The following is a 13,084-nucleotide window of genomic DNA, read 5'->3' as shown; positions in this document are numbered from 1 at the left end:
ATTTTCTGCTTTATTTTTTTTTCATGATTATTTATTTTTGAGAGAGAGGAGGAGGGGCAGAGAGTTCAGGAGACACAGAATCTGACGCAGGCTTCAGGCTCTGAGCTATCAGCACAGAAACCAACTTGGGGCTCTAACTCACCAACTATGAGATCGTGACCTGAGCCAAAGTCAGACGCTTGACCAACTGAGCCATCCAGGCACCCCAGTTGTTTTCTGCTTTAAGTACTTCTTTTTACTCTTCTGGGTGATTTTCTTTAGCAGAAGTTGCTCTGTTTTATTTATGGATCTTTTGAATTACTGAAATTACTGAAACACCAAAATATCATGCATCAACTATAACTTTTAGCTTGTGCAGTATAAAATTATGATACTGACACATCTAGTATCCAGCAAAACTTCAGTCTTGTTTTAATATGTTCTTCTATAATATACAAAAAGACATATGGTAGCCCTTATTTATGTTGGAACTTCTAATTTCTTTTTTGTTTTTGTTTTATATGTGGGTTAAATTTTCTGAAAGTGATGGCAGGTTTCCAGATTTTTGTTTCTTAGAAGAAAATAGCCAATCTGCCTTCTGAAAGCCATCTAATACAAATGCTACCTTCCTGTTGGGAAACAGACTAAGAAAGATACTTAGCACAGTTGTGCAATTTTTATTAAAGCATAGTTTGCCTGTAACTTGTCTTGGTAGCCTGGAACTTAATGTCTGTTCGGGTGATTAAATTATAGACAATTCTCAGTTATCTGTACTAATGCAGGGGAGACACAGCTAAGAACCATTTATATCTGGCTTTGCAATGCATAGATCACCCTCAGACTTCATGTTCGTGGTCCTCACACACATCCACAATGTCTTGACCCTTTTGTAATCCAGCTGTATGATCAGCAGCCTGGTGTTTGGCTCTGTAACTTGGGGGAGGAGCCCAAGTTACTACAGGGTCAAAAATGAAAAAAAATGCCTATATATAATTAAGATTAGATTGTTCTGTTTAATTTGCCTCACAAGTCTCATTATATGTCATTGAAAATATTTTACATTTGCTCTTATAGTTAAAGTATGGCTATATTAATGTTTTAGATTTTAGAAATTTTAGAAATAATAAACAGAGTTACTTGTAGTTTTCTTACAGAAATTGTTAAAAATTATCATCCTGCATATGCAACATTTTTTGTCATTCTTTTATACTCAGTAACAAAACAAAAATGAACAGAACAGTTGTTAGTCAAATCAGTACCAGTGCCTTTCTTAATGCCATTTAAAATGAAATAGCATTACTTTTTATATTATGATAACAGAAATTGACAGTGTACTTGTTTATGAGTTGTGTTCATGTTTTTAACTGTAGTGCTCAGTATTCTGTTATCCTGTGGAATTGAGTTTATGTATCTAAACTTATATATTATTTAATTGTTGATAAAATGGAAACCCCTGTGAGTTTTTTGAGCAACTCCTTTATTCTTATGTGATGATTGTTTTTTTGAGTTAATGAAGAGTAGGACCAAAGCCATTCTTGTATCTACCAGTAGCAATTGATTTACGATTGCTTTTAAAAAAAAAAGTATGAAAAACATTTTAGAATAATTTATTCCGATTGCTTTTAAAATTTGAATAGGTTTTACATTAAATGCTAAGTTAAAAAACACTTAATATAAGAAATACCTAAGAAAAAGGGCACCTTCATTAATATGCAGAAGTGTGTAATAGTGTAAAGTAGAAATTTTAATTGAATACATAGTAGAATATGGTTCCTACATATCAACATAAAATGGCTTCCATTAAGAAAAAGCCAATTAAAGGAGCACAGGTTTTATGGAATTCATTTCAAAACCCAGGAACATTTCTTGTCTAATTAACTACTTTTCAAGATCAGTGAGAAAGTATATCTACTGTTAGATTATATGACATGTGCTTTTGAATTTCTAAATGAGCAATAGTATCAGAAAGCCAACAACCATACTATTGAAAGGCTCGATTAACTTTGCTTTCAATTTTGTGGTACTTGGTGATTAAAAAGGCTACTCTTTGAAAACAAAAATCATCCCATTAAGATCTACAGAGTTACGGTCAAATCGGTTATTTTCCAGATAATGGATAATACAGAAATGAAAATTTAAAACTCATCAAAAGACATTTATTCAATGCAGTTGAATATCTTCATGTCCTATTTTAGATATTTATATTAAAATATGTGAGATTTTATGCATTGTGAACATATTAAGATAGTACTAATAAACTGATACATAAATAAAATATACAAAGGGAAGTATGAATAGCAGTAAACCAGTATATGTATGGACTACAAAGGGAACATGTCCATATTTAATGTGTTTAGGGGAGGAGAATTAGACTAACAGTGGGAATCCTAGGTATATCCAGGACCAGGAAAAATTTCTTGTGTTCCTCTGAGAAAGAAGTCAAGTAAGGGTTTATGACAGGTTTGTATTCAAACTTAGAAACTGACTTGGCGTTTGCTTAATTACATTGCTTGTCCTCTGATAAAAGTACTAATATACAGTGACCAAACAGCAGAGATCTAAAAATATATAGCTCCAAAATCTTTAAGGTTTTCCTGTACAAAAGAATTCTATGGGAGGTTTGTGTAAAATTCAGATTCCTAAGACTCATACATAAAGGGCTCAGATTTGGTACATCTGAGGTAGAGCCCAGGAATCTGCATTTTAGCCAGTAGTCCAAGCGGTCATACGGCCAATAATGTTCCATAGTGTACAGTTTGAGACTGCCTTGAATTATCAGGAGTTAATTAATGGCAGCCACGTGACACATTTTAAAGTGTATTTTTCCTATGTTTATGCATTTTCTTTTTATAGATTAATTATTAAGGGATGCTAATAGACAAGATGTTTGATGTTTTTTCTTACAGCCATGCTGTTGTGCTCCGGCAGGAGTATGTTGTTGATCATATCAGTGTATTGCCGTCCTGTCTGTGTGACGGTCCTAGACCCCAAGGAAGAGTTTGTCTTTCAGCAGTCTCAGCCATTTCACATTTTAACCCAGTCTCTGGCCTTTCTGACGTTCAGTAACGTGGTGTTCAAAAGAACTGTCAGACTACCTACTCGTTTTGCCTTTTCATGAACAACAAATTGACGCTGTTAGGGGAAAAATGTGCTAATTTGAGTGAAAACAGAAAGCCTTGTCTCTGCCATGATTCTATTTTAGTTCTTGGCTTATTCAATAAGACCCTGGAACCGTTTTCATTATTAACTTGTATTCAGTACTTACAGTCCTCCTCCTGCCCCGTAGATATTAATCTGTTTGGATCTGTCACTTTTTTAACTTGCAAGTTTTGAACAACATATAACTTGTGTATAATTACAGTCTTAGTAGAATGAATGTTGTTTTACTATGGTTCCTAAGGTCCTTAACTATTAGGAAAGTCTGCTGCTGTGATTGGAACAGTGTATCCATGGCAACCTGGCAGTCAACATGTGTTTTTTTAACCAACATTTTTTTTTAAATTTACCAACATGTTAAAGAACAGTTTATTTGTTTCAGGTTGAAAATAAAAAATCTTTTTATTTAATTGAAGTTCATGTAAAGAACAACTTGTCTCATTTCTAGGCCTTTAACTCATCCAGTGAATCACTGTTATCATATACATGTTTAATGGTAATTAATAAGAGAAATACCGGTGTATATATTACCATTTCCATCAAAAAATGTGTTTATTGTGCAACTCTTCAGTCAAGTTGTTTTGAAGACTCATGACAGATTTTCTTAGTGCTAGGGTTACAAACATGAATGGCATAGTCACTTCTTGGTGGTGGTCTTTGATACTTCCCTTTCTCCTGTTCTTAGGTTGCTCAACATTTGGGTTATTATTTTTGTTTATTGTTTTATTTCTTTTCTTTTAGTAACTGTGGAATATTTAAATACCAGGTAGTTTTGAAGGGCCATAATGGAAAACCATGTCTTGATGCCCTAATTTTATAATCTCTCATACTACAGTAACCGTATTTCCCCAGTCTTAAAATGTTTTGTAAAGAGTTGTTAATATAAAGATGTCAGGCTTTGGTCTTTTCTATTGTATGACCAATTTGGAATCTCAAAAAGGGCTAAAGATTGGTGGAACCTATTTAGACATCAGAGTTCTTGCTCAGGTTGGTGATTGTCCACTAGAGGGCAGCACTGCTTTTTTATCTGCTGCTTTGATCTGCAGGCTCTGTGAACAGCATTTCATTGAAAAACAAATATGGACCTCAGTTAATTTTTACACGGAACGCATATTTGGATATTTCAGAAATAACCAAACTGCATTGCTGATTTTGCTTTAAAACATTCTTTAAGTTTTATTTAATTCTACCATTTGTGAGGTAATCTTCTGCAATGGAACAGTTTTACTAATAGGAATATATAACTGTTCTCATGTAGAAATGAGGTATTCTTGGTGATTTTTCCTTCTGGGTTGGCAATTTTATAAGGAATCAGAGAGAATGGGGTAAGAATTTATTTGTTTTATTATTTGGTTTTCGGTTAAGGCCCATCCCATCCCACCCCCACCAAACAGACAAACCAAAAATGCTTTGGAATAACTGGGATATTTCATGTCTTCTTTGAGGAAGTGCACTGGGATTTATTTAGCTTTTCTTTATAAAGAGAGAGAATGTGTCCATGACAGGATAGTATGGAGAACCCTTTTTTATACCATGTTTAAAGATTCGAATAGAATATAGAGTCTTAAATTATGATGGTAGCATATATTTTTATTTTAATTCTTTTCATCAAAGTGTTAAAGGAAAACATTACAGTATTGCTGGCTGATTTTTTTTAAATAGTAGGGAAAAACACATTGTTTGGATAAATTCTCTAAACTTGAATCATGTAATTTCTTGTCCTCAATAATATTTCAATTGTGTAATGGGCTTAAGTTTAAAATACTATCTTATAGTAAAGAAAATGGAATTTTTTTCAACTTAACAAATTCTCTGTTTAAAATGTTCTGTATTTACACAAAGCAATAAGGGTTTATCATTTTAAATTCTTTGGAAAATAATGCTCCAAATCATGACGCTTTGGTATTTGATGTTAGGAGGCTTATTCAAACCAGTATTTCTTACATATAATCATTGTGCGACTTCATTACACATTTGTCAACTTTGGACTAATTATTTTTATACAGCTAGGGCAGGGCACTGCGTCTTGTGATCGTCTTTCTTACTAATAGGATTCTGTCTGCTTCAGCAGGCAGTAATTGAAGGCTTCATGTACACAGTAGAGGGGGAAAAAAAAGTTTTAGCTTGAGTGGGTCGTTGTCACAGCTTCTGGTAACCAGTAGAACAGAAAACACGAGAAAATTGAACTCAGAATAGAAAAATCAGAAACCAGGAAGACTATCCAAGAGAAGAAAAAGCATGTCTTAGAGCTGTTGCATTAAGTGTAGCAAATATGATTCTACTTAAAAATGTCTGTGCTTATGAATACCCTGGAGATTGGTCCGGCCTCTCAGATAAATATTTTTTATTTCCTGTTGTCCTGTTAACATTTTAGTTGTGAAAACTGTTGAGTTGTAGGATTTCTTTTCCTTCTGACAAAGAACATTTATGGTCCATAGCCAGCTTGTCATAAATCTAAAAACAAAAAACAAAAGTGTGGTTTAAGCGCACGAGGGCATAAGGCCATGTGTTGTAGATAATAAATCTGTACAAATTTGTTGTTGTTATCTGAGCTGTTTTCCTAATTCTGTCAATAGTTAAGACAAATTAACTTTTTTAGAAGAGTGGTGTCTTCATTTAGGTTTGGCAAGCAGCTTATTTTGTCTTTTTCTTTACTTTTAAGAATTCTTATAGGCTTCAAAGATTAAGTGTCAGTTGCTAGAGATAATAGACAAAAAGACATGTAATGAAATGAAATATAGACATATCTAAACAGTTGTACCCTCTCAGTTGGTGATTACAAACAGCGAGTGCTTGGTGGTAGAATGAAAATGAAAAATTATGAAAAATACCTAGATGGTATCCTTTTAATAACATGGAGCCCATCATACGTAGGCAATACATCTTTAACTGTCACCCTCTTATTTGTCTCATTTGTGATGTTACTGGTGTTCGAGGTTGTTTGGCCTCCCAGAAGTCCCTTCCTGTGTTACAGCTCCATTCAACAAGGTTTTCTATTTTTCATTGCTGGTGTTCTTTTGAGAGAGCAGGAGGTGGGGGATGTTTAAGTTTGTTTAAATTTTTAAAGGCAGAAATTAAAAAGTTGTTATGACAAAGCACCAAGTCAAGATGCTTTGAATTACATAATAGTGCAGATTCAGCTACACATTTTGAAGGGAAAAATCTTCCCTCTTAAAGTTTTTGGAGCAAAAATAGATTATATGCTTATTAGGTAAATAAGAAACACACTAATCTTTCTGTTTGCTAATTAAAAAAATAACTATTAAAAGTACATTTACATACTGAGAATGCGTATGATCTAGAATCAGAGTACTTGGGTTCAAATTCCTGCTCAACCACTCACTGGCCGTGTGTGTGCCCCTGAGCAGGCGTCTCAGCTTCGGTGGGCCTCACGTCCCCCACCGATACAGTAACCTGCCTCCTAGAATCCAACAAGGACCCATTACACAAAGCACTTAATGAGTGGTAGCTGCAGTTACCACTGTGCTGATGGAAAACTTCACGTCTTCTGAAGAAGTTTTGCCGCAGTGTTAATCTTTGAGGTCAAGCACAGAGGTTTTGATGTCAGCCATTACATTTAGCATAGAAGTGTTTAACCCAGCCTGTCTTTATAACCAGTGTTTCTTACATCCGAAAGCTAGCTATGTGTTATTTATTAACTGGTAGTCTTCCCATAACTGTCTTTTCAGTGTATGTTAAAGCATAGCCTGTTCAGGCATTAAATGATTAATAAACTGGGGGGGGGGGGGGGGGGCTTTGCTTTTCATGGACCAAAACAAACCAGTTGTAATCATGCTGTGTTCCAATTAAATACATCCTTTTTGAACTGTGAAATGAGAATGTCAGAACATCTGATCTTCTAGTCTCCTGCTTTAAAACATTGCTTCTACCATTTGTGCCCATTCGAACATAGAGACCCAGGGAGCAGGCCGGAGCTTTTGCTCCAGCCTGCAGATTTTATGGCCTGGGTGATTAGCTTAGCATGTTTCCACTATGGGGTAAGCACCTGCCTCTTTTCTTTCCTGCCCCTAATCTTTACAGTATTGAGAATTCTGTGGTAATAGGATTTCAAAAACATGTACAAGACACTAATTTTAATCTCTGTAAACATACTGACATCAAAATTGACATTTATATATGCTGAGTTTGTATCATTATACCATCGACTCTAGGTTTTTAATAGAAAAGAGATAAAATGTGCCTTGGGGCTCTGCAACGCTGAAATTCAAGTGCTTTTGTGTTCCTATTCAGACATAATCTCCTTCTCTACAGTCCCAAGGCACAAGTGTTAAGTAAATAAAGGGACTAATAAGACTATTGTTTACATAATTATAACCCTGTCAGAAATAGGGACCTCTGCTGAAAGATGTGTTGAATGAAGATTTGGTGATGACCAAATCTGTGGGGAGAAAAGTTACACAAATGAGGAGGACCGTAGAGCCCCTTGTCAGACATACAGACCTGGTTTAACAGAAATCCAGACACAGGATTCTCCTGTGAAGCAGAAGAACCCCAAAAGTTTGGACAAAAGAAATGCATAAACTTTTAAGGGGTGATAGAAAAGAGAGTGAGTCATCTTAGGGCTGGTGACGTTTGTGTTCTCTTCAAGATGAAGTTAGGAAGCAGTTCCTTAGGTCTTGTGTGCACACGTGGAGAGCACACGGTTACTTACACTTGCTTCTCACAGTAGAAGAACTGCTCCGTCGGATTCCTTAAAGTCTTCAGCGTGTTTGGAGAGAGGAGCTTTCCCTGTTTGTAGAAAATACACGAATAAATGACTGCAAAGGTTTCTAACATACTTTATCAGCAAGCTGCTAGCTTATACTTTAAAAATGCAACTTTAAAATGTTGATAATATTTTCATATTAGCATATTTGTTTTGCTTTTGAGTCATTATTCTAATTATTGTTGGAAAACTGATTTTCATGATTCTGTCAGGTCAAAATAAAGGCTGGCTGGGTTTCCAAAAAGAAGAGTCAAATGTGTTACGTGATCTTAATGTCATTTTTGAAAACTCAAAGAAGAAATTACTTTTCATTTGAAGGGAATCTGCTTCCTGCTTAAGTGGCTAATATTTTAATTAAGTTGGGAGTGAAGTTTTTCTGAGTGTCTCCTGATAAACTCCCTCTTTTATGTCTTTTATGTTGATGGTAATTAAACAGATCCCTGAGGACCCCGCGGGCTCTGCGCAAGGCCCATGCTAATTGTCAGACATGAGACACTGACCAGTTGGTTTGCTCTTGAATAGTCCGCAGCGTGCTGTCAGCGCGGCAGTTTTATTTTTATGTATTGTGAGCTGTTGTCAGGGCTAACTGGGTGCCATTGTGGCTGAAGATGTTGCGCAAATTGAGGCAGATGGCTCAGATTCAGACACGTGTCATACAGAAAGGGGAAAGGGGATTGGCCCTGCAAAGTGGGGTCACAGCAGGTCACAGACCTGCTCTACACTTGTTAGTGTTTTCAAAAGCTCATGTGCGGCAACTTTGTTTTTCTCCAGTCATCCCTGCAATCAAACCCCCTCCTCCCTCCCCCACCCAAAATGTGTGGAACATGCTCCATGTGGAAAATGGAGGCCTAGGAGGGTACCGTCCTCTTCCTTCACGTCTCGGGGGCTCAACTGTGTGCGTGCAGAATGAATTAGCAGGATTGACAGAAGTTCATTGTGCCTCCAACGGCTTCTCAGTCAATTGCAGTGCTTAAAAGGCTAGTTTTGCTTTTAATTCCATGTAATTAGTAGATTCTTCATGTCTCGGAATTTGGTAATGGAGCCTTAGACCTCAAGTTTCGTCTATTCTAAAAGAAAAAGAAGTATCTAACGTTCTGCACATTTAAAGAAACGTAAAAAGGGGGAGTATGGTGTTCTTAGCTGTCACGTGGTTTTGTTGCATGTCATCATCAACATTAGAGACTGAATCTGAATATTTCACCATGCATGAATATTTGGATAATCTTGCATAATCATTTTCAGATATGAGGAATTAAAATTTCAAGCTCTTTGAGAAAAGTGCCTTTTCTTAAGATGTTTTAAAAATTAAAATACAGTGGTTTATTTTAAATGACCCTATGCATGGTGGAATATTAAATATCAAATGAATGATTCCAAATACACATTAATGGAAAATTATTCACATAAGTCTCTTGTTCAAACTAGTAAGTAAAATAGACTTCCTTTTCTTGTTCTGTTCAAAAAATGCACTAAAATTACTTGCTTGTGGTAAGCCTGGTGCTGGGCAGTTTATTGATTTTTTTCAGAAGAATGCTTGGCTTTAGGTTTTTGACAGTAGGGAATCTGTAAGAAATTATGGAGAAAAAAGAACTGTTTTAAACCTATTTGAATTTATGCTATCTCCGTTTTTCCTCCCTCATGATAAAAGCTCGCTCTCCCTCTCTTGTTTTTTTTTTTTTTCCTTTAGGTTTGCAGCTAAAACTGTGCACAGTGGGTCGTTGCTGCTAGTTACAGTGGGACTGAAGGAAGGCTCCACAGCACAGCTCACCATCAACACTGAGAAAACAGTGATCGGTTCTGTTCTGCTGCGGGAGCTGAAGCCCGTCCTGTCCCAGGGGTAACCTGCCTACATCTGGACTCCAGAATCTGGCACACAACAAAAGTGCCTGGCATCCACTACTGCTGCCTTTCATTTATAATAATAGCCCTTCCATCTGGCAGTGGGGGAAGAATACACTCTTGACATTCTTGTCTCCTGCTTTAGAATGCTAGTGTGTATCTATCGTGTATGCAATACTTTCCCCCTTTTCGCTTTGCTAACCAAAGAACATATATTTTACTGTCAATTTTCTCAACTCTTGAATCTATGTGGCATTTTCTCTGTCCTGCTACTTCTTCTGGCCTTCTCCTCTACCTTCTCTTTTTCCACAACGATGGACATGAATTGGGCATTTTAAGTTCACTGGAAATCATCCTCCCTCCCACTGTAAGCAAAAATTAGCCTAGAAATAGTCTAAATGGCCTCTGAGCTTGGTGTGTGAAAATTGGAAAAGCATACTTTTTAGAATTCAGAAATGGTAAGATCTCTGCAAAATTTTGTTCTGTGAATTTCCTGGTATTGTAATTGTTTATTGACCATGCTCATCATGAAATCATCTCTGAATAATAAACTAGCATATGAATAACATGTGTCTTTGCATTTTTAATGAGAAACTGTGTAATCCTGAAGTTCATATGCTGATATTTGTCTTAAAAGTAAATAGCTTGTTATATTCTGCAAAGAAGCAATTAAAGGTGTTTTATTATTGAAAGACAAACCACTTTCAAACCTGGGTAGATTTTCTAGTTACGTTACAGAGTAGTTAACTCCAAGAAAAAAATTGGCATATTTAATAACAAAAATCATCATGTTGTACAACAAAATGTCTCTGTGCAAGTGTGATTAGTAGAGATCATATTATAAGGCCTATTATACCTGCTGAATAAGTTCTCTGAATCTCATTGTTCTTTACAAATCTTGATACCCAACTTCGGTGGACTGAAACACCTTTGGAAACTAATCAGTATAAATCTAATTGTAGAATTTTTAGACACCTCTTACATAGCGTATCAACACTTTTCCCTGGAGTGTTTGTTTTGTGTGCTCACTTCAACAAGTTACTGTTTTTATTAAGATTATTCTCTAACCAGAGGCACCTTGGTGGCTTAGTTGGTTGCGCGTCCAACTTCAGCTCAGGTCATGGTCTCGCAGTTCATGGGTTTGAGTCCTACATCAGGCTCTCTTGCTTTCAGTGTGGAGCCCACTTTGGGTCATCTGTCCCACTCACTGCCCTTCCCCCCACTCACGCTCACTTGTGCACACTGTCTCTCAAAAAATAAGTAAAACATTAAAAAAAAGTTCTCTAACCAGAAAACTTTTTTTCTGAGACTTTTATACCCTTTTAAAACCAGCTGAAATTTTGTTTATCTTTCTGATACAAGGTAATACTCTTTCAGTTAGTATAAGCTAGTCATTTCCCCTTCCATAGAGCCACATAAGGATTTTTTTTTAAGTAGAAAAAGAATGTACATTGATGGAAACCTTGTAGAACATATATAAAGAGGGAAAAAAACAGAATGAAACATTCCTGGAAAATACATGTTGAGAAGAACAAAATAGATGTGAAAACATTTGTTTTCAAATGTGAGCTGGAGAGCAAACAAGGTTGTTAAATTGGCCTGCTCTCGCAGGATAGCAGTTAATCTGTGGCAGTGCGACACCCAGACACACCTCCGTAGTGCAGCCTGCTGACATTTCCTCTATTAATCCCATTTCTCAGGGCTTATTTCATAACACTTCGTTTTTAAGTCAACAACCTTTTTTGAATGTTTATTTAGTTTTGAGAGAAAGAGCGTGAGGGACCAGGCGACAGAGAGAGACACGCACACAGAATCTGAAGCAAGCTCCAAGCTCTGAGCTGTCTGCACGGAGCCCCACATAGGGCTGGAACCCACACACCATGAGATCATGAACTGAGCCGAAGTCAGTCACTTAACCGATTGAGCCAAAATGTTACAATGTTATAAAAAATTTGAAAGGCTAAGTACCTGTTTTCTGAAAAACGTATTTACACTTAATGCATCAAAGCAGAGGGAAAATGTATCTTGTGATGTAGACAGGTTCTCGTTAAATTAGGGCACTTCTTATCTTCGAAAACAGGTCATTTTATAGGTACCTATTTTTAAAGTAAGGAAATTTCAGTAGAACTTTATTTTTGAAAATGTTAAATATTTGATAGCTAACTTAGATTTAAAATCTATACTAAATATGTGGTATGCTAACAGTTGAAGCCATTTTAACATCAATAGCTTAATATCATTAAAATATTTTTCATGTAAGTGAAATTAAGAAAATGACCAAAATCCCAAGTTTAAGATTTGGTGGGGTGCCGGGGAGGGGGTTGTTCTTCCTTTTTTGGTACAATGTTTCAGAGTTCCTTACCTCATATTTCCTGTAACTTTATCATAATCCATGATTATCCTTAAATTGTTCCATTGAGTCGAGTTAGTCAACGTTGAATTCTTAATTCTAGCCATATTTTTTCATTTTAATGTCCACTTAATGGGACATTTTATGTACACCAATCTTGAAGAATGACTATCATGGTATATTTCAGCTGAGCCGCATATTTGGTGTCTCAATACATTTGCTTTGGTGACATTGCCTCATTTTTGGTTATCTCAACATATTTGCTTTATTATAAGAAAAGGAGAATGGTTTTATTCTGAAGAGACTGTAACGATGAACTTATCAAATTAAAGTACTTCAAATTCCCAGTTATCATCTGCAAATATTTGAATAACTTGATAATAGCTTATGAAAAGTTTGCCCTTGTAACCTTACAGGTTAAAAAGTTAGTTATTAGAGAAGACAAGAGTCCAGAATGATCAATAACATAAAGGGAGGTTTTGAAAAGCAATAAACTGCTAGCTAGAGGAAAACCTCTCTGTAATCTCTCTAACCTTATAGGGAACGGTGTTTAAAGGGGGAAAATCCTTTTTTCACATAACGAGAGGGGGTAAAAAACCTTATGTTATAATGCAAAATTAAAGTCTTACTATTTCCTTTCTATTTAAAATTAACAAAGTTACTATTTCCTTTCTATTTAAAGACTGTCCACTGTGGAATGTGAAGAACAGCAGTAGCCATTGTCGGGGGTATAGTAAAATACAAGATGCGTTCTACACCCGACAGGAAGCCACAGTCCCGGTGGCAGTAAATGAAGAAATGCCGTGTGGACCTCGCTAAGTCAGTGAGCCCTGGTCTGCAAACAAACTGCTTACATGCTAATTAGGCTCCCCTCCCCACCCCCACTCACTGTGAGTGCCAAGTCAAAGAGTTTTGAGTGAACTGTCACCCCCGGAGGTGCTGAGCCCATCTCTTCGCCTCCACCTCCCCACTTTTCACACAGGTGACTTAACCAGTCCAGCCATGATGGCTCTTCCATCAAGTGGAAGTCAGTT

General features: G+C 36.3%; 1 protein-coding gene across 2 annotated transcripts in view; it reads left to right on the top strand.

The window, feature by feature from the left end:
- The window catches only part of AP3B1 (adaptor related protein complex 3 subunit beta 1), a 245,805-nt gene extending 235,537 nt beyond the window's left edge, over window positions 1-10,268 (top strand). Inside the window, exon 27 of one of the 2 annotated variants that reach the window (XM_029942469.1) lies at window positions 9,549-10,268. In XM_029942469.1, coding sequence (XP_029798329.1) covers window positions 9,549-9,702 — 154 coding nt within the window. In that variant the 3' untranslated portion in view covers window positions 9,703-10,268. The remainder of the gene's footprint in view (window positions 1-9,548) is intronic. The other variant, XM_029942471.1, reaches the window with a different exon arrangement.
- Window positions 10,269-13,084: the final 2,816 nt, after the last annotated feature.

The sequence above is a fragment of the Suricata suricatta genome, chromosome 6 (genome assembly GCF_006229205.1).
Source record: "Suricata suricatta isolate VVHF042 chromosome 6, meerkat_22Aug2017_6uvM2_HiC, whole genome shotgun sequence".
NCBI classification, from domain to species: Eukaryota; Metazoa; Chordata; class Mammalia; order Carnivora; family Herpestidae; genus Suricata; species Suricata suricatta.
This window is presented reverse-complemented; position numbering and strand designations above follow the sequence as displayed.